The 20,697-nt window shown below is 40.1% G+C and overlaps 1 protein-coding gene across 1 annotated transcript in view; it reads left to right on the top strand.

Moving 5' to 3' along the window:
- Positions 1-20,697, top strand: part of IQCA1 (IQ motif containing with AAA domain 1) — a 250,505-nt gene that overhangs the window by 38,392 nt on the left and 191,416 nt on the right. The window contains exons 4-5 of the mRNA XM_069733324.1: positions 3,578-3,769; positions 6,789-6,860. Of these exons, the coding sequence (XP_069589425.1) occupies positions 3,578-3,769; positions 6,789-6,860 (264 nt within the window). The remainder of the gene's footprint in view (positions 1-3,577; positions 3,770-6,788; positions 6,861-20,697) is intronic.

Raw genomic sequence — 20,697 nt, 5'->3', positions numbered from 1 at the left:
GAGAAGAAAAATAACTTTTATTATGTTCACCTGAGGGCGGTCTGGTCTGATTGGTGTTGCAGGTCTTGGTCCGAAGCCTTCCATCTTATTGCGATGCCGCCCTCCTGTTGCTTCACAGGCTCCCTGGCATCGCGCTCCTGCGCAAGCCTACTTATCTGCCCTGTTGAGGACAGAGAAAATTCCTGCACTGCGCAGGCGCTGGGCCTCTCTGACCTTTCCCGGCGCCTGTGCACTGCTGGGGAACCCGTGTGGATGGCGCAAGGATGCGTCATCCACACGAAGCAAACAGGTTGACAGCATCACAAGAAGATGGGAGGTGCCAGACCAGGACCTGTGACATCCATTGGACCGGACCGCCCTCCAGATGAGTATAATAAAAGTTATTTTTCTTTCAGGTTGGGTTGGTGGCTTATAGAATGCTGTATACAAGCCCTGAAAGGGGGTGGCCGTATCTCTTATCGGCCAAACCTGGTCACAGGTTCCCTTTAAGATCAATGTAAAAGAAAAGTGTCACATAACAAGTGTATAGCACACCATCTATTACATGAAACTTGCACTACAATTTTGTTACTTAGTAAATCTCTCCCTTTGTTTTTCTAAATGTTTAGTTTTAATAGAGCCACAAGTAAAGAACACTGTTTTCTAATTCACAAAAAAAAAATTGCCAAAAGTTTATAGCATTAAGTAATGTAATCTATATATTCTTATAAACTAATTGGAAACAAAGTAAAATTCAGCTGTGGCAAAACCATTGCGAAAACACATAATATTTTTGCTTTATAGAGCGGATTTCCTCCTTTAGACTGAATCTGTTATTTAAACTAGTCTTAAAAGTTTGGCATCCCAGAACTCTAGAGACCAATTAATTAAGGTATATAGGGAGGACACCTTACATGTATTTATCATATTTCCTGAACCTAATCACTGCAGGAAGAGAGGGGAGAATGCGTCAAGTATCTAATCACTTTACAAGTTGTTGGCACTGTAATTTCTCAGGAAGTGAAAGGGTTAAGAGGTGTTATGAAGGACTACTCTCCAGGTCACCAATCTTTCTTGAGAAGATTTGGATAGCTGTACAACAAGCCGCTCATTAATCCTCTCTCTCATATCAAGGAACACCTCATACCAAGTACTCCCCTGGCACATTGCAGGAAATATCAGTTTGATCCCTGATCTTTTGGTTCCTAGACATAATTTAGTGTCAGTTTGTTTAAACAGTTAAGCTCTTTTATTTTTGGGAGGAGAAGACTGATAGAAGATAAAAACAGGAAGGATTATTAACGCAGCATTACTTCAATTCCCCAAAAATATAAATAGAAATGTTTCGTATGGGTGTGTGGAGGCACCAACTACGTCAATGCACGCTGCGAGTCATTTCATACTGTTATTGTTAGAAGCGCACTAATCATCAACATAAATTTGTCAAATTTTTCCATAACCGCCTTCATAACAGCTTTTGAAATATTTCCCTCTCTGAAATTGAATTTAGAGCATGGAGGAACAAATAAAATTATAAGGTAGGGCTTCCTACTTACAGAGTCAAGGGGGGGACTCTGTCTCCACCAGTGTCACACATGGCGATTCCAACGTCAATCACATAGATAATGCTGGATGCTAGAACGCTCTTGAAATGCTAGGACTTTTGCAGAATTTTATAATGGTACCATATGATTCATAATCCAAAAGCAATGTAATGCAGCTGGGTAATAAACTAATTTCAGAAAAATGTAGTAGACGATCCAGCTTTAACAATATGATCTTCAGTCAATAAAATCCATCATTTATTGGTATGAATAAACTATGATGATATAGTGGACAAAGGAGAGACCAACTTGTTTCAAGAATAACAACTAGTGATAAGCGAGTGTACTCGTTGCTCGGGTTTTCCCGAGCACGCTTGGTTGACCTCCGAGTATTTGTGTTCGGAGATTTAGTTTTCATCACAGCAGCTGAATGATTTACAGCTATCAGCCAGGCTAAGTACATGTGGGGGTTACCTGGTTGCTAGGGAATCCCCACATGTAATCAAGCTGGCTAATACCTGTAAATCATACAGCTGTCCTGATGAAAACTAAATCTCCGAGCAGTCATAAATTCTCGGAGACCACCCGAGCAACGAGTACACTCGCTCATCACTAATAACAACATTCTTAGTCTTGGTAAATAAACTAAGTTGTGTTCTTTACTATTCTTAGCCAGCCGGACAATATAGTGGGTAATGACGTAAGCTGTTGTGCGTGACTCTAAAAATTCCACAGGCATGGGCTTTTCTCAGCTGGTATCTGCATAGTGGCATATAAGAAGGCTCGGATTGGCCTACAGGAGAACTGATGGGCCACCTACATGGACAATGTTTAGCACAGTACACTTAATTAATGTAACATGTACATCGAAGGGCAGCATCTACACATTTAACAAACTACTCAGATATAGAAGCATAGTCAAATTTGTGAACTAAGGTCAACGTAATATTTACATGTAGCTAAACAGAGGGCACCTGAAATCAATGTTACTGGTTGGCCCATGTTACACCAGCCGAACACTACATATGCAGTGGGGAAAAAGTATGTGCAAGTTCTCCCACTTAAAAAGATGAGAGAGGCCTGTAATTGAAATCATAGGTAGACCAAAATGAGAAAACAAATCCAGAAAATCACCTTGTCTGATCTGGCAATATTTATTTTGCAAAATATGGTGGAAAATAAGTATTTAGTCACCTAAAAACATGCAAGATTTCTGGCTGTCACAGACATGTAACTTCTTCTTTAAGAGGCTCCTCTGTCCTCCACTCATTACCTGTAGTAATGGCTCCTGTTTGAACTTGTTATCAGTATAAATGACACCTGTCCACAACCTCAAACACTCACACTCCAAACTCCACTATGGTGAAGACCAAAGAGCTGTTGAAGGACACCAGAAACAAAATTTAAATGGAGTTCGGGTACTGTTCTGGTACCCAAACCAAAGTTTTTTTTAATGCTCAGCCAAATCAGACAGACCGAACATCCATGGATCCGCCCATCATTACTGCTGGATTATGTATGATCTACATGCAGCAATTTACCCATCCTGAGATAGAAACAAGACAAATGTCCTTGTAAGGGATGAAGTCATAGAAAGCATGTATTTTATTACCCTTATTTATGAAACTAATATAAAATATATCAGACTCTCAGAGAGACTTTCAAACACTTCAGAAAATGCTGTAGCACATTTTATTATTTCTGTTTGTTGCTCTATTAATGTACATTGTGTAGCCTCTTAAACATAAACATTTATAGAGATTTAATTTTTAAAGGGTTATGCGTGCTTTATTTTATTTATACCTCTTATTTATGTTTTTTTTTCTGGATTTATTCAAATCTAAAGATATTTTATTTAGGATGTTTTTCTATATTGCCAACACATTTATTTTATGCTAAATAAAAGTGATCTTTTTTTTTTGTATTATTATAATCAGGGTGTGATTATTAAAGTCTTATGTTAAATTAAAGTGACCTAATTGAAAATCACAAGTGTTTATTATACAATATCCTTCTTTATGACTTAGCTTTGCTTATTTTGTCTGACGTGCCAGGTAAAGCCATTGAAGCCAATGTCACTAGATGAGGCAGTTCGAGCGATCCAAGTGTCTGAGAGGGCCCGACAGGGGAGGCTGAGGGCCAAGTTCATGAAGGAGATCCATCTAGAAGAGAAGAGAGAAAGGTTGGCCAAAATTCAGGGGGAGAATATCTTGGATCCAGACCTGGCTGCACTGCGTATCCAGAAAGTAAGAACATGTCTATGGAGTGTTCTTTTGTGTATTTTGCTATTCACTATGTTACTTCTTCCCAAACTAGTTTCTTGGATAGCACCTAACAATCCTATATGATGCTCCGGTTTATTAGGTAGGATTAGCTGTAGAACCTGTGAGTTAGTGCATATATTAAAGATGGCAGCACAGGGTTTTCATTGCTTACACTGTGGCCTATGGTACGGTTTAGCTTGTCATTTCCTGTGTATTTTGCTTAGGAGTCTTATTCAGAAATTGATATCCTTAAAGGGAGCCTGATACGTGATTCGTGCTACCCAAACCACGGGCGGGCAGCATGAATCTGAGCTTTGCTGCACAATTGCAGACAGTTAAATTGCAAGAAAATATAGTCAGAAGAGCCATAACGAGAGACCTGTCAATCACGTGGAACGGTGGTGGGAGTAGCTGGGAGAGCTGGAAGAAGCAGAGCTGGGAGCTTCTAACTGCATCTTCTAACGCAGTGTTCCCCAACTCCGGTCCTCAACAGGTCCTGTTATCAGGATTTCCTTAGTATTGCACAGGTGATGGAATTATTGCCTGTGCAGGTGATGCAATTATCACCTGTGTAATACAAAGGAAATCCTGATAACATGACCTGTTGGTGGCTCTTGAGGACCGGAGTTGGGGAACACTGTAAATCTAACGCAATCATGCAGCTAGGCTCTAATTCATGTTACCTATGTTTTTGAGAGCATGAAACGCGGGACATGTTCCCTTTAGATAAGAGGTGTGAAATATTGAATCCTTGTGGACAACCTGCAAAAGGAATAAAAGATTCTATTTTGTTTCTAAAAACTAATTGCAGATATGTTTTTCAATCACATAATTCTTACAATACACTTAAATGGAATCTGTCAGTAAGATAAGCCATCCTAAGCAATTTATATGGGCGTGCACATCATAAAAAGTTGAATAAGATGATACCTTGCCATCTGTGAATTAATATCTTATTCCAGAGAAGTTCACATTTTTCTTATCTGTAAATTAGCTGTTCAGGACTATGGGTCGGACTCTGATTTTTATAAGAATCTGCCTCCAGTGATTATTTTAAATAAAGAGGGAGATACCAGTGCAATATGTAATGGCTGCTGTTTGCTCTCCTGATCTCACTGCAGAGGTGTGTGATTATAAGCCACGTTCACACATTCAGTATCTGGTCAATATTTTACAACCGTATTTGTAAGCCAAAACCAGGAGAGGAATATTCAGAGGAAAAGTATAATAGAAACACGTCAAAACTTCATGTAAACATGTCCTAACTGAAACATCTGCAGGTTTCTCTCAGCTTTAGCTTCCATCTCCCAGACAGACAGAGTTGCAAGATAGCAGAGCTTTGAGAGCTGCAGCTGCAAACATGTTTGTAAGGTGACAAAGTTCAGTTCTACTGTTCCACAGATCTTAATAGCTCATTTACATATAAGAAAATGAATATTTCTCTGGAATGAGACATCGGATAACAGATATCAAGATATCATTTTATTCAGCTTCCTTTGACCTCTATGCCCATATAGACGGGAGGAGGGTTGATTCTACTGACACATTCTACTGAAAAATTATGTGATAGAAAAACATTTCTGCAATTGAACAAAATAGTATCCCTATTCCTTTCGCAGCTTGCAAGTATTACAATAAAGTGGTAGCTGTTCAATTCTGTTAGTCTCAGTCTCGACAATCCGTCTCTGTTGGGTTAATATCACACACAGTGTGGGAACACTAAGTGCAACATGAGGGGAAAAGGGGAAGGAAGCCCAAACGCTAGTGAAAAGGGGAGTGGAGACCCCTAGGCAGATCTAATAACACCCTGCCTCCCCTACCGTCCCTATATTGGTTGTACACCAATCGTTGAGCAGGAACCTAAGCCCTGTATATCCCTAGAGCTAGGCCCTGAATAGGGAAGGGATGGGATGGGCACTGATCAGTTCCCACTGTACACTAAAGGCAATAAAGGAGACAAACAAGGGGGAAACAATTTATCTTGAGCAGACTCAGAGAGGTAACACCAAGCATCCTCCAACAGCACCAAAGCAGAAGATATCCAACTACTATAGCTCTAAGGCTAAGTTCACACTGCGTTAGCAGCAGCCCGTTCAGCACATATGCTAACGGGCTGCTGCTAGCGCAAGTGCCGATGTTCAATGGCGCTAGCGCAGATAGAACAGCTGCTAGCTCTATCTGCGCTAGCAGTGATGGACCCGGAAACGCTGCAGCCCGCGTCTCCGGGTCCCTCACTCAAAGATGGCACATCCCTAGCGCACGCCCATTGTGGGCATGCGCTAGCGATGCGTCCGACATTGCAGTCAATGGCAGCTGTAACGGACTACGTTACACCGCATTATGCCGTGGTGTAACGTAGTCCATCTAACGGACACCATTGACACAGTGTGAACCTAGCCTAAGCCTTCATAAGGGAAAATATAAAATCAGATTTGAGCCTAAATGAACATTTAACCGAGGAAAGAGAGAAGTGGAAGACTGACCGAACAGTTTGGATTGAAATTAGACAGAATTGGGCAGCTTGGAATGTTTTGCAATATATGAAATCTGAAGCGGAAAATGGTTAACAATTTGTATTTTACGTATTTTACAGCCAATTTAAAAAAAAATGTTTAATAACACATAATACATAGAATGTAACAAATAGCATGCATCTGTGTTCGTAGTCTGACACTGAATTGCTGGCAATTGAGAAAAAACAAACACTTTATTATCTAGAGCAAAAAAGCAAACATTTTTTAAATGGTTCAGAGTAGGGTTATGTAAGGAAAAGTGTTCTTTCCCATAGCTGTAGTAATGTTTACATTTGTAATATTTTAACTTTTTCTAGGGTGAGTAATGTGAAAGGTGCAATAAGTCATAGCATAGGCCAGTTTATTTGCTGCCCATTCCATTCCACACTCCCTTCCTGTACGCTTTTCTACTTCCCCAATTGCGCTGCCGCTCAGGAAGCTGTTTCCACTTCTGCCGTATCCTTACAGATTTTCCGTTCACACCATAGGTCTGGCGAGGCTATATTCAAAGGAAGAAAACTAAGCAGCAAAGAGAAGAGGAAATGATCTTCCTGGGCATGGTAGGTTCTCCAAAGGACACACTTCTCCAGGGCAACATAAAGATGTTTATCACAAAAAATCCAAACATGTCAGCCATACATCAATCTTATCATTTCTTGTTCTAGTGTTGTGGGGGGGTTTTGGGCAAAGAAGATGCTTTTATGTCCCAGTGAAACATTGATGTGACACCTTAGCAACATTTATCATTCTGTGGATTGGCTTCTTCAGTTATACCTGTTACTTTGCTTTGTGATGAAAAATTAGGCAAGTTGGAAGAATTCTTCATTCCTTCTATGACAGTTCCCCGGTGTCAAAAAGTAACAAAGTGTGGCACAAGGGGCATTTGCACAATCATTTTGTGATATTTTTCGATCATACGTAAACACTTTTCTTGGGGCTATGGGACAAATTTACTACATTGCACAACAAAAAAACGGCTTTAGTCATATCAGAAATCTACTCCAGCTCATAGCTAGTGTAGACTTCATTTTCTGGCACACGCAACCCAAAAATGCACCAGATTTATTATGAAGTCTCCACCCATTAATACATTTGCCGCTTCTTACTCCAGCTGGCTGTTGGTTTGAGACGTGATAAATTCCCCCCATTAGGTCTTGTCACATATGCATTCGATAAAGCAGAAGACAGTCATATTTAGTAAAGTAATAGATAAATACAGTCGAGGATCATACAATGGAAGCTTACAGCGACCAACAGAATTCAGTGATCAATTATTAGATCTGTTAATGTTCTGCCCTGGGTTTCATCTTCTATATGGTTCTTGGAGGCCATTCCAATGTTAAACGTCTATGGCCACAGTGCAAACACAGTCCTCATCACAATTCTCCCATCTCCAGCTGTGGCAGCTCACTGCCATCTCTTTGGCCACCTTTTAAGCTTTTCTGTAAGAGTAGAGGTGCACAGGACCCGGTATACGCTCCCCTCTTTCCAAGTGCCAGCTTAACCTCCTCAATAGACTGTTTTTTCTCCTACAGGCCGTCTTCCTGCTAATTGATAGCCATCTGCAGGCCATTGCCCCTCTGCAGACTATCTCTTTGGCTTTGTCCCTCTCCTACCTGCTGAGCCTCTACTGTACACTCCAGCTGCAGTAGTCCTTCACCTCCTTCTATTCCCCTTCAAGAGATGGTTATGGCCAGATAGCTTGAGACCATAGGGCATGTTTACTCCCAGCAAGGGAATGCATTACCTACATGGCCCAAACATCACCATCTTCATCTGAGCAAGTGATATGCTGGCCATGGTCAACTCTCCTCCTCAGGGGCCATCTCCTCCTCCTGTCAGCTCTCAGCACAGTGAGGTAGCGCCTCCATCTATTCCCCTGAGCATTGCAGGGCACAGATCTTGCACCCTCCTGCTCCAGTGGCCGTCCTCTTCTCTTTTCTGTTTCACCAGCTGCTGACAGTGCGGCCATCATTCTGCACATCTCTTAAATGGGGTGAATATTTCATAGGGTGGGCAACCATCACACTTTACACCACAGTGTTGTATTGATAGCTAGATGGAAAAAATATAACAAAGCTGCACCTAAATCGTATGCAAGGGTGCAAACATTTCTTTCCCATTTGGCAATGGAATGGGATAGATGGATAGATGGATAGATGGATAGATGGATGGATGGATGGATGGATGGATGGATAGATGATTGGTTGGATGGATGGATGGATGATTGGTTGGTTGGATGGATGTATGATTGGTTGGTTGGCTGGATGGATGGATGGATAGGTGGACGGATAGATGGATGGATAGATGGATAGATAATTGATTGATATGTGATAGGTACGCTGGTGAGCACAGAGTAGGATCCCTGTGCAAGGACAATACAGCTCTGGCAAAAATTAAGAGACCACCACATAAAAACCTTGTCATTGGCAGCCCAATCTCCAGACCTGAACCCCTTTGAAAACCTCTGGAATGTAATCAGGAGGATGATGGATACTCACAAGCCATCAAACAAAGAAGAACTGCTTACATTATTGCGCCGGAAGCAGTGTGATAGACTGGTGGAAAGCATGCCAAGACGCATGAAAGCTGGGATTAAAAATCATGGTTATTCCAAAAAACATTGTTTTCTCAACTCTTCCTGAGTTAAAACTTTAGTATTGTTGTTTCTAAATGATTATGAACTTGTTTTCTTTGCATTATTTGAGGTCTGAAAGCACTGGGTTTTTTTTTCATTTTGACCATTTTTCTTTTTCCGAAAAAAAAATACAAAATTTATTGCTTGGAAATTCGGAGACATGTTGTCAGAAGTTTATAGAATAAAAGAACAGTTTACATTTTACTCAAAAAATTTACCTAGAAAGAGAAAAATCAGACAAACTGAACATTTTGCAGTGGTCTCTTAATTTTTGCCAGAGCTGTATATCGGCCCTTTGCAGCCCAGCAGCTCATCAATTCCACTTGCTTTGGAGATGGTAGTAGCCCCCTTACCTTTTGGGTAACACTGGTTGCACCAATGATATGTCCCCCCCGGATACATTATAGATAGATACTGTAGATAGATAGATAGATAGATAGATAGATAGATAGATAGATAGATAGATAGATGATAGATAGATAGATAAAAGATAGATAGATGATAGATAGATAGATAGATAGATAGATAGATAGATAGATGATAGATAGATAGATAGATAGATAGATAGATAGATAGATAGATAGATAGATGAATAGATAGATAGATGATAGATAGATAGATAGATAGATGATAGATAGATGATAGATAGATAGATAGATAGATAGATAGATAGATAGATAGATAGATAGATAGATAGATAGATAAAAGATAGATAGATGATAGATAGATAGATAGATAGATAGATAGATAGATAGATGATAGATAGATAGATGGATAGATGATAGATAGATAGATAAAAGATAGATAGATACTGTAGATAAATAAATAGCTATACAGATACTGCAAATAGAAAACGTCTTACAAAGGAGAAGCACTACAGTAATAATATCTGCTGCTTCTTTCTTTTGGTTCTTGTTAATTTACATGCTGTGAGAGGGGAGAAGGAGCAGAAACATAGAAAGTGCGTACAGCAGGAAATATCACCAAATTGTGGGTAAATATTACAGCAATAATGGCCCGTCCGCTCAGCATGGATTGAAAAGTAATACAAGTTCAGAAACGATACCAAACTATTGAGAGATCCCCTATATCTGCAGCACAATTGTGCCCTCTAGCTCAGCATTACGAGGACGTCCTTATGACACCATGGCACATGGTATAAAGCGCCGTTCCTGATGACAAGTTCCCTTTAAATTCGGTTACAGGAGAGGCTATGCTGGTAGGCAGCAGGGGTTTCTGTAATGAGCTGTTTTTGGCACACACTCTCTTTATTAATAGGTTTTTTAGTATCTCGGAGTCTTTCAATATCATTTTTCACTGTCTGATATGTGTGACATAAACCGAAAAGAAAAAAATGATGAGCATATGCCGAAAACTAATGTGTTGCACTTAATGCAGCATCTCGGGATGTAATAGAAAGGCACTGACTGTGTGGCATTAATACAGCGTGATGCATAGTCGGTACAGTGTGAGATGACAGAGCCTCAGCACTATGGCGTATAATGGCTTTGTACACACGCAGGGAGCTTCTTTGCAGTTGTGCAGCCAATCTGAATACATTTTATTTATATCGGCACAATCTGCCTGACAGATTAGCTGTTATGGACACTTTGCATAAATATTTATGCCTGTGTTTGCATGGGGGCAGAACAGTTTGATTTACAGGGTAATGCTATGTTTAATGACCCACTTTCCCCTCACTGCAGAGCCAAAGCCACATATCAAAAATACAGCACTTTTACAGCTAAACATGCGGAGTCTCCACTGCGGGTCCACTTAACTGTTTATTTCCCAGAGAGTTCGATACAAGAGCCTGCCAGTCTGTCATCGGTTTATGAAGTGTGAGAAAATGAGACGAGAAATATGCCGCGCTCTGTATAATCATATGAAGTCACTACTGAGAGATGAACTTTGTCAACTTCCCAGTGTGCTGAAAACTTTACAGTTTCTTCTTGTAAAACGGATGACTTTCTATATCCAGTCTGAATGTCCTATAAACAGTCTGAGATCGGGAAAGAAGCTGAAGAATTACAAATATTTGCTTCAGTTTTTAACACTACTAGAATTATCTTAACTCTGTGACCCCATTGTAAATTGAAGTCAGTGATCACCCCACCGCTACAGGTCCAACTTTATAACCCGCCAGCAATCGGTTTTAAATGCCAAGGAAAGCTGAAGCTGTCAGCCATTCATCCATTTCCACTGCAGCGACTACAATTTATTATTATGAGAGAGCGAAATAGAGAGCAAAAGAGAGAGAGAAAGAAAGAGATAAAGAGAGAAAGAGAGAAAGAAATAGGGAGAAAGAGAGAGAGAAAGAGAGAAAAAGAGAGAAAGAGAGAGAAATAGGGAGAAAGAGAGGGAGAAAGAGAGAGAAAGAGAAAGAGAGAAAGAGAGAAAGAGAGAAAGAAATAGGGAGAAATAGAGAGCAAAAGAGAGAGAGAAAGAGAGAGAAAGAAAGAGAGAAAGAGAGAGAAAGAGAATGAAAGAGAGAAAGAAATAGGGAGAAAGAGAGAGAGAAAGAGAGAGAGAGAGAAAGAAAGAAATAGGGAGAAAGAGAGAGAGAAAGAGAGAAAGAGAGAGAAAGAAATAGGGAGAAATAGAGAGCAAAAGAGAGAGAGAAAGAAAGAGAGAGAGAGAAAGAGAAAGAAAGAGAAAGAAATAGGGAGAAAGAGAGAGAGAGAAAGAGAGAAAAAGAGAGAAAGAGAGAGAAAGAAAGAAATAGGGAGAAAGAGAGAGAGAAAGAGAAAAAGAGAGAAAGAGAGAAAGAAATAGGGAGAAATAGAGAGCAAAAGAGAGAGAGAAAGAAAGAGAGAGAGAGAAAGAGAAAGAAAGAGAAAGAAATAGGGAGAAAGAGAGAGAGAGAAAGAGAAAGAAAGAGAGAAAGAAATAGGGAGAAAGAGAGAGAGAAAGAGAGAAAGAGAGAGAGAAAGAAAGAAATAGGGAGAAAGACAGAGAGAAAGAGAGAAAAAGAGAGAAAGAGAGAAAGAAATAGGGAGAAATAGAGAGCAAAAGAGAGAGAGAAAGAGAGAGAAAGAAAGAGAGAAAAAGAGAGAAAGAGAAAGAGAGAAAGAAATAGGGAGAAAGAGAGAGAGAGAAAGAGAGAAAAAGAGAGAAAGAAAGCGAGAGAGAAAGAAATAGGGAGAAAGCGAGAGAGAGAGAAAAAGAGAGAACGAAAGAGACAGAAAGAGAGAGAAAGAGAAGTAGAGAGAGAAAGAGAGAAAGAGAGAGAAATAGGGAGAAAGAGAGAGATAAAGAGAGAGAAAGAGAAAGAGAGAAAGAAATAGGGAGAAATAGAGAGCAAAAGAGAGAGAGAAAGAGAGAGAAAGAAAGAGAGAAAGAGAGAGAAAGAGAACGAAAGAGAGAAAGAAATAGGGAGAAAGAGAGAGAGAAAGAGAGAAAAAGAGAGAAAGAGAGAGAGAGAGATAGAAAGAAATAGGGAGAAAGAGAGAGAGAAAGAGAGAAAGAGAGAGAAAGAAATAGGGAAAAATAGAGAGCAAAAGCGACAGAGAAAGAAAGAGAGAGAGAGAAAGAGAAAGAAAGAGAAAGAAATAGGGAGAAAGAGAGAGAGAGAGAGAAAGAAAGAGAGAAAGAAATAGGGAGAAAGAGAGAGAGAAAGAGAGAAAGAGAGAGAGAAAGAAAGAAATAGGGAGAAAGACAGAGAGAAAGAGAGAAAAAGAGAGAAAGAGAGAAAGAAATAGGGAGAAATAGAGAGCAAAAGAGAGAGAGAAAGAGAGAGAAAGAAAGAGAGAAAAAGAGAGAAAGAGAAAGAAAGAGAGAAAGAAATAGGGAGAAAGAGAGAGAGAGAAAGAGAGAAAAAGAGAGAAAGAAAGCAAGAGAGAAAGAAATAGGGAGAAAGCGAGAGAGAGAGAAAAAGAGAGAACGAAAGAGACAGAAAGAGAGAGAAAGAGAAGTAGAGAGAGAAAGAGAGAGAAAAAGAGAGAGAAAGACAGAGAAAGAAAGAGAAAGTAAGAGAAAGAAAGAGAGAAAGAGAGAGATAAAGAAGAAAGAGAAAGTAAGAGAGAGTGAAAAAGAGAAAGAGTGAAAGAGACAGAAAGAGAAAGCAAGAAAGAGAAAGAGAAAGACAGAGAGAAAAAGAGAGAAAGAGAGAGAAAGAAAGAGAGATAGAGAGAGAAGAAAGATAAATAGAAATAAAGAGAAAGAAATAGAGAGAAAAAGAGAGAGAGTGAAAAAAAGACAAAAAGATTGAAACAGAGATAGAAAGAAAAAAGAGGAAGAAATACAGAAAGAGAGAGAGATGCTTATTCCCTATTATTGTCTCATGTAATTTGCAGCAATCAACTGATGAATCAGCTCATTCATCGGCTAATCACATTTTTAATCAGGCCTAGCAATTATCGTGTAAGCAGGCGTTGTGCTGCAGACATTGTGCAATCTCTATGGGAACCAATCATATCAATGATCATTTATGCCTCAGCCCATGTAAAAAAAAGTCTTTAAACAAGCACCATTAATCTTTAGCAATCATCCATTTGATTAGGAAATCTGTTCTTGTAAATCTGCCTTTATTGAGTTGAGTGCCAAGTGGAAGACTTCTTTGGGACATCCATGTTTTCTAATATGTCATGTCAACAAGTTTTGTCATAGTGACACAACCCCTTTAATTATTAACATGTTTATATAGGACATGAGGCTTAAATGGTCACTGCTGTTTCAACAAACTTCTCATAAATTAATAGGACCTCCAAATATAAGAAACTTTGTAATATATGCTATAAGAGAAATTGCCTTCTATCTCCACTTATGAGCCCTTTCTCTCCCAACTCCTGCCTGCTGCATTCTTAAGCCATTCTGAAAGAAAAAACAGATCAATTCCATCTTAAAATCATTGAATGTTAGAGTTGGAAGGGACCTCCAAGGTGAATGTGTCCAGCCCCCTGCGCAATGCAGGATTCACTAACCCATCTCAGGCAGATGTGTGTCCAGCCTCTGTCTGAAGACTTCCATTGAAGGAGAACTCATCTTAGTCAAAGCACGATGAACTGACAGCACAGTGATATGTTTGGTAACATCTCCTATTATACACTATGGAGAAGAAGGGGGGCTGGGAGAAAACAAGCAGAGAGAGATGGATTGTGCTTAGGTTAGTAAGTGACTTAGCTTGTCCCAGAGTTGGATTCACAGTTACACAGGTCAGTATTGCTGTCTTATCTTCTAAAACCTGCTGCTACTTCTTAATAAGCGCTAAATGCAGAAAGAAGCAGAAATCTCTCTGTTTCTGTATTCTGGGTATAGGAATCATCAAAACAGAGAGTCTCTACCTACCCAGAGGGAACTGAAAATCAGAGATAGAGGATGAATAGGAAAAACTGGTAAAAGTTGCTGGATACAAGTCATATAGAGTAATGGCCAGAAATAGTGTTCTTCCTCATTTACATACACAGGACAGTTTGTTATGAAACAAACCAGAAATAACAGGTATACTTTAAATGGTCACTGTACTAATTACAAAATTTGCAAAAGGAAGAAACTTTGTAATATATCTAATTACAGAAATATGCTATTTTAACAATTTATGAGCTACTTCTTCTCAAACAAACTACCTCCTGAACTCATGCTTCACTCATAAACACAGCTAAAATCCATCATGCTCACGATAACAGGGACTGAGGTTATAAAATATACATTGGAATCTATTTAAAGGGGAAGTGGTGAGGAGGAAGGACCTTGGGGATGAGACAGGAACAGGAGGACACAACAGAGCCTGCTGCTTCCGCCTAGATGTTTTGCCTCACCATAGTGTTGGATTCACAGCTATACTGCTTAGTACTACTGTAAATTGCCCTCCATACTGCTACTGCTTCTGAGGATGTACTAGGGAGAGTTGGAGGAACAGGATATCCTCTGTGAGAGACATCATAGCAGCTGTTTCTAGTACTGTTTCAGAGACAACTGAATATTAGAGATAAAGCTGCAGAGAGGGAAAGCTAAAAAAAATGCAGGAAACCAGGCATGTAATGACCAGAAGAAGCGTTATATCAAATGTGTACATACAACAGTTTATTTTGAAAAGTCACATGAATCTAAGGGTATGTTCACATGTTGTATTTTTTTTTTTTTTGCAAAGTTTTTTTTTTAATGCAAATTAAAAGCAGCTTTCTACAGTTCCAGAAAAAAGCTAATTCACACGATATTTTATTGGAAAAGTGCTGCTTTTTTGAAAAATCCTCTCAGCCTTTTTACAGCTTGTTTTGACCACAAAAAGCAGTGAAAGTGCAAAATCACTGCAAAAAATAGAACATTGCGTTTTTGCTGCTTTTTTGATGACTGAAACTAACTTTATTAAACACGTACCACAGACAAATGACACATGCAATCTGCACCAAAAATCCAGCAAAAAAAGCAGCAAAAACACAGTAAAACCTGATTTTTGTAAGCAGTTATTTTACTGCCAAGAGAGCAGGTTTTGGCTGCAGAAAAAAAAGGAGTGGAAAAGCAACATGTGAACATAGCCCCTAAGGCATGCTTTATCTCCCTAAGAAATGTACATTATTTATTTCTACACATATACATAGATCATTTATGGAAACAATCATCCATATTCCAGATAAGCCTTCTAGGCACTCCACATGTTCATGTTAGAAAACAGCTACAAATTAGGGCAGGGAATAATATTTTTAGATAAAAAAAAATTCCTTTTTTAATTCATTTTTTTTCAAATATATAAAACTCCAGAATTATGCAGTTTGGTGAGTCCCAGTGCTATACATTATCATTTGGTTCTAGAACTGTTGGAAGGAAAAGAGTATTTAAGGGACTATTGGTCACATGGTACGAAATCGTCTCCTGGCTAATGTGCAGGAACACCTTAACAATCTCACTATACACTTTTGCACGGGGGATGTGCGCCAAGCTTCACTCCAATAACCCACTTATTGTTTGCGAAAACTGGAGACATAAACTCTGCATTCTCTGCTCCGTTGTGTCTCCTCCGACTTGCCAGGGAGTTCAGCGGAAGCAATATTTGTCCTGTTAGCAGAAACAGTCTTTGCTGACTGTCCATTTCACAAACCATTTAATGTGCTCAAGTCTAGAAATTGTGCCTAAACTTCTGTGTACATAGTTGCTTTTATAAGTTCTTTGTATCAATGGTATATAGAAATGTCGCTCTTTTCTTTTTACATTCTGAACTTAGATCTATTCCTTGTAAACCCAGCCAGGGCATCACAGTAGTAGCCATTGCAGCGGATATGGGACCTAGTGGCGGAACTTTGCCCCTTTTTACAAAAAAAAAACAGTACAGCGGTGGCTTTTTGCTTTCCCGCAGTTCTGTGGTTCCTATTGTGCCAAATCTTCACTTTAATATTTCTGTTTATTGCTTCAGCCCCTCGCCTCAACAACCAATTTTCAGTTTTACGTTTGCATTTCTTCCTCCCCTTCTTTCAAGAGGCATAACTTTTTTATGTTTAAAGGGAACCTGTCACCCCGAAAATCCCGGGTGAGGTAAGCCCACCGGCATCAGGGGCTTATCTACAGCATTCTGTAATGCTGTAGATAAGCCCCCGATGTTACCTGAAAAAGGAGAAAAAGACGTTATATTATACTTACCCAGGGGCGGTCCCGCTGCTGGTCAGGTCAAACGGGCGTCTCCGGTCCGCTGCGGCGCCTCCCATCTTCATTACAAGACGTCCTCTTCTGATCTTCAGCCACGGCTCCGGCACAGGCGTACTTTGCTCTGCCCTCTTGAGGGCAGACAAAGTACTGCAGTGCGCAGGCGCCTGGCCTCTGACCTTTCCGGCGCCTGCGCACTGCAGTACTATCCTCTGCCCTAAACAGGGCAGAGCAAAGTACACCTGCGCCGGAGCCGTGGCTGAAGATCAGAAGAGGACGTCTTGTAATGAAGATGGGAGGCGCCGCAGCGGACCGAGACACCCATCCGACCAGACCGCAGCGGGACCGCCCCTGGGTGAGTATAATCTAACCTCTTTTTCTCCTTTTTCAGGTAACATCGGGGGCTCATCTACAGCATTACAGAATGCTGTAGATAAGCCCCTGATGCCGGTGGGATTACCTCACTATCGATTTTGGTGGTGACAGGTTCCCTTTAAGTCCACATAGCAGTATGAGTGTTTGCTTTTTTTTGCAGGATGAGTTGTAGTTTTGATCGGCACCATCCATTTTACGATATAATGTAAAAAAAATGAGAAAAAAAATCTAAGCGGGATGAAATATTGAAAAGAAAGCAAAAATGCTAATTTGGGGTTTGTTTTTTTATGTGTGAATTATAAGAATGATGAGGAAATATGAGTCTCCAGGTTAGTACGATAAGGGTGATATCAACATTAAATGGATTTGAAAAAAATTTCTACATTTTAAAAAATATATACCGTATATAATTCGATTTTAATTTATTTTGCTATTTTCCGAGACCTGTATCATTTTTATTTTACCGCCGATAGAGCTATAGGACTGCTTGTTTTTTAAGTGTCATCCTTATGTTTTTATTAATACCAAGTTGGGTTACATACAATGTTTTTGTGTGTTTTTATTTAATTTTTTATGGAGGTTTGGTGATAAAGAAAAACATTAATTGTGGTGTTTTTTTTCTTTTTATGGCATTTACCTTATGGGTTCGTTTCTTTATTTTTAATGGGGGAAAAGGGATTGATTAAATTTTTTCTTCTTTTTTTTAAATATTTTTCTAAACTACGACAACCCACCAGAGGAGACCTGTTCATTTAAATATAGAGAAGACCAGGCTAATTAGCTAATTATCATGAGTGACGATATTAAATCATTTTTGTTGCTCATATTTGCAGAGTTTTGGGTCACTGAGCAATTGCGTAAGGCCTTGAGGAGACGCCGTAGTTTCAGTTCGAGTGTGATCAGACAAAACATCGGATCTCACTTGGAGCAATGTTATTCTATGGGCCATTTACATGTCCAATTTCTTCCTAGGGCACAGTCCGTCAAGGAAAAAATCACTGCATGTCTGTGTTTGATCCGATATTGGTATCGCACTCGGCCATGCAAGTCAATAAGTATGTGGAAACCATTTGAGTGCACTCGGATGACATCTGAGAGCAGTCCGATTTCCACACTCTGACACAATAGAGAAGATGGAGAAATTTTGATCTCCATCTTTTCTTCATCCGAGAGAATCGGATCACACAATACTGACACTCGGATGAAATTCTGACCAGATCAGGATCAGAGTGTTATTTGCATAATCGGCCCAACTCTCTCGGACGAGAGAATCTACCGATGTCTGCTGTGCACCTCTCCTAAAATGCAGGAATATGGCTTTGACAAATACTGGTCACCATGTGGGGGCCTTGAGGAACTTGGCATATTCCCTTTAAATTCCAAGGAAAAACAGTGATTCTACTGTTTTAAAGAAGATTATCCACTTTACTTATTTAGATGATATTTAATAACAGCAAGAAGGTGACATATATCATCAACTTAACAATACAAATCTTTTTACCTTCATATCAACCCATGTAATTAGTAATTATATCTATTATTGTTTTGTTTTTTTTGCCATTTTGGTGGAAATGTCGCAATGTCTTTTTTTATGGAAGGATTAGTTCAACAAATTCGGTGGTGCCTTGGACTTTTGGAGAAGACATTTTTGATAAGAATTGCAGATTTTATTTATATACATTCATGTTCACACACATAGACTTCATGTAAATAAGCCTCCAGAACTGACAGGCGTAAATGATATATGCCATGGCACCGTGCCACAACATGCTCCCCATCATATGTACTGTGTATAATTGGCTTAATTACGCAGATCTGTCTGGTGATGGACATGGCTGCTGCAGTCACATTATCTCTAGCTGAGGCCCTAAAGGGGTCTATGTTGTTGTTGATAAACTAGAATATGGTGCTAATCTGTGGGGACTCCTGATTGATAATTATCTATAGAATGACAGGAAGGGGGTGATAATAGATAAAATATCAACATCCATAAATCTAAGCTGCATCAGTCGGTAGATGTTTCCATATAAACCACTTTCCCTTAGGCTCCCTTGAAGATACCTGTACTGCCATCATCCAGTCCTTAGATGTTTCCATATAAGCCACTTTCCCTTAGACTCCCTTGGAGATACATGGGCTGCCATCATCCAGTCCTTAGATGTTTCCATGTAAGCCACTTTCCCTTAGACTCCCTTGGAGATATCGGGGCTGCCATCATCCAGTCCTTAGATGTTTCCATATAAGCCAATTTGCCTTAGGCTCTCTTGGAGACACCTGGGCTACCATCATCCAGTCCTTAGATGTTTCCATATAAGCCACTTTCCCTTAGACTCCCTTGGAGATACCTGGGCTGCCATCATCCAATTCTTAGATGTTTCCATATAAGCCAATTTCCCTTAGGCTCTCTTGGAGACACCTGGGCTACCATCATCCAGTCCTTAGATGTTTCCATATAAGCCAATTTCCCTTAGGCTCTCTTGGAGACACCTGGGCTGCCATCATCCAATTCTTTGATGTTTCCATATAAGCCAATTTCCCTTAGGCTCCCTTGGAGATACCTGGGCTGCCATCATCCATTCCTTAGATGTTTCCATATAAGCCACTTTCCCTTAGGCTTCTGTGGAGATACCTGAGTTGCCATGATCTAATCCTTAGATGTTTCCATATAAAGACACTTTCCCATAGTCTCCCTTGGAGATACCTGGGCTACCATCATCCAGTCCTTAGATGTTTCCATATAAGCCACTTTCCCTCAGGCTCCTTTGGAGATAACTGAGCTGCCATCATCCAGTCCTTAGATGTTTCCATATAAGCCACTTTCTCTTAGACTCCCTTGGAGATATCTGTACTGCCATCATCCAGTCCTTAGATGTTTCCATATAAGTCACTTTCCCTTAGGCTTCCTTGGAGATACCTGGGTTACAATCATGCAATCCTTAGATGTTTCCATATAAGTCACTTTCCCTTAGGCTCCCTTGAAGATATCTGTACTGCCATCATCCAGTCCTTAGATGTTTCCATATAAGCCACATTCCCTTAGGCTCCCTTGGAGATACCTGGGCTGCCATCATCCAGTCCTTAGATATTTCCATATAAGCCACTTTCCCTTAGGCTTCTGTGGAGATACCTGAGCTGCCATGATCTAATCTTTAGATGTTTCCATATAAAGACACTTTCCCTTAGACTCCCTTGGAGATATCTGGGCTGCCATCATCCAATCCTTAGATGTTTCCATATAAGCCACTTTCCCTTAGACTCCCTTGGAGATACCTGGGCTGCCATCATCCATTCCTTAGATGTTTCCATATAACCCACTTTCCCTTAGGCTCCCTTGGAGATACCTGGGCTACCATCATCCAGTCCTTAGATGTTTCCATATAAGCCACTTTCCCTTAGGCTCCCTTGGAGATACCTGTACTGCCATCATCCAGTCCTTAGATGTTTCCATATAAGCCACTTTCCCTTAGGCTCGCTTGGAGATACCTGTACTGCCATCATCCAGTCCTTAGATGTTTCCATATAAGCCACTTTCCCTTAGGCTCCCTTGGAGATACCTGTATTGCCATCATCCAGTCCTTAGATGTTTCCATATAAGCCACTTTCCCTTAGGCTCCCTTGGAGATACCTGGGCTACCATCATCCAGTCCTTAGATGTTTCCATATAAGCCACTTTCCCTTAGGCTCCCTTGGAGATACCTGTACTGCCATCATCCAGTCCTTAGATGTTTCCATATAAGCCACTTTCCCTTAGGCTCCCTTGGAGATACCTGTACTGCCATCATCCAGTCCTTAGATGTTTCCATATAAGCCAC

Source organism: Ranitomeya imitator, chromosome 7, assembly GCF_032444005.1.
Source record: "Ranitomeya imitator isolate aRanImi1 chromosome 7, aRanImi1.pri, whole genome shotgun sequence".
Classification (NCBI taxonomy): Eukaryota; Metazoa; Chordata; class Amphibia; order Anura; family Dendrobatidae; genus Ranitomeya; species Ranitomeya imitator.
The sequence above is the reverse complement of the archived record's forward strand: the minus strand, read 5'-3'. Positions and strand labels throughout refer to the sequence as shown.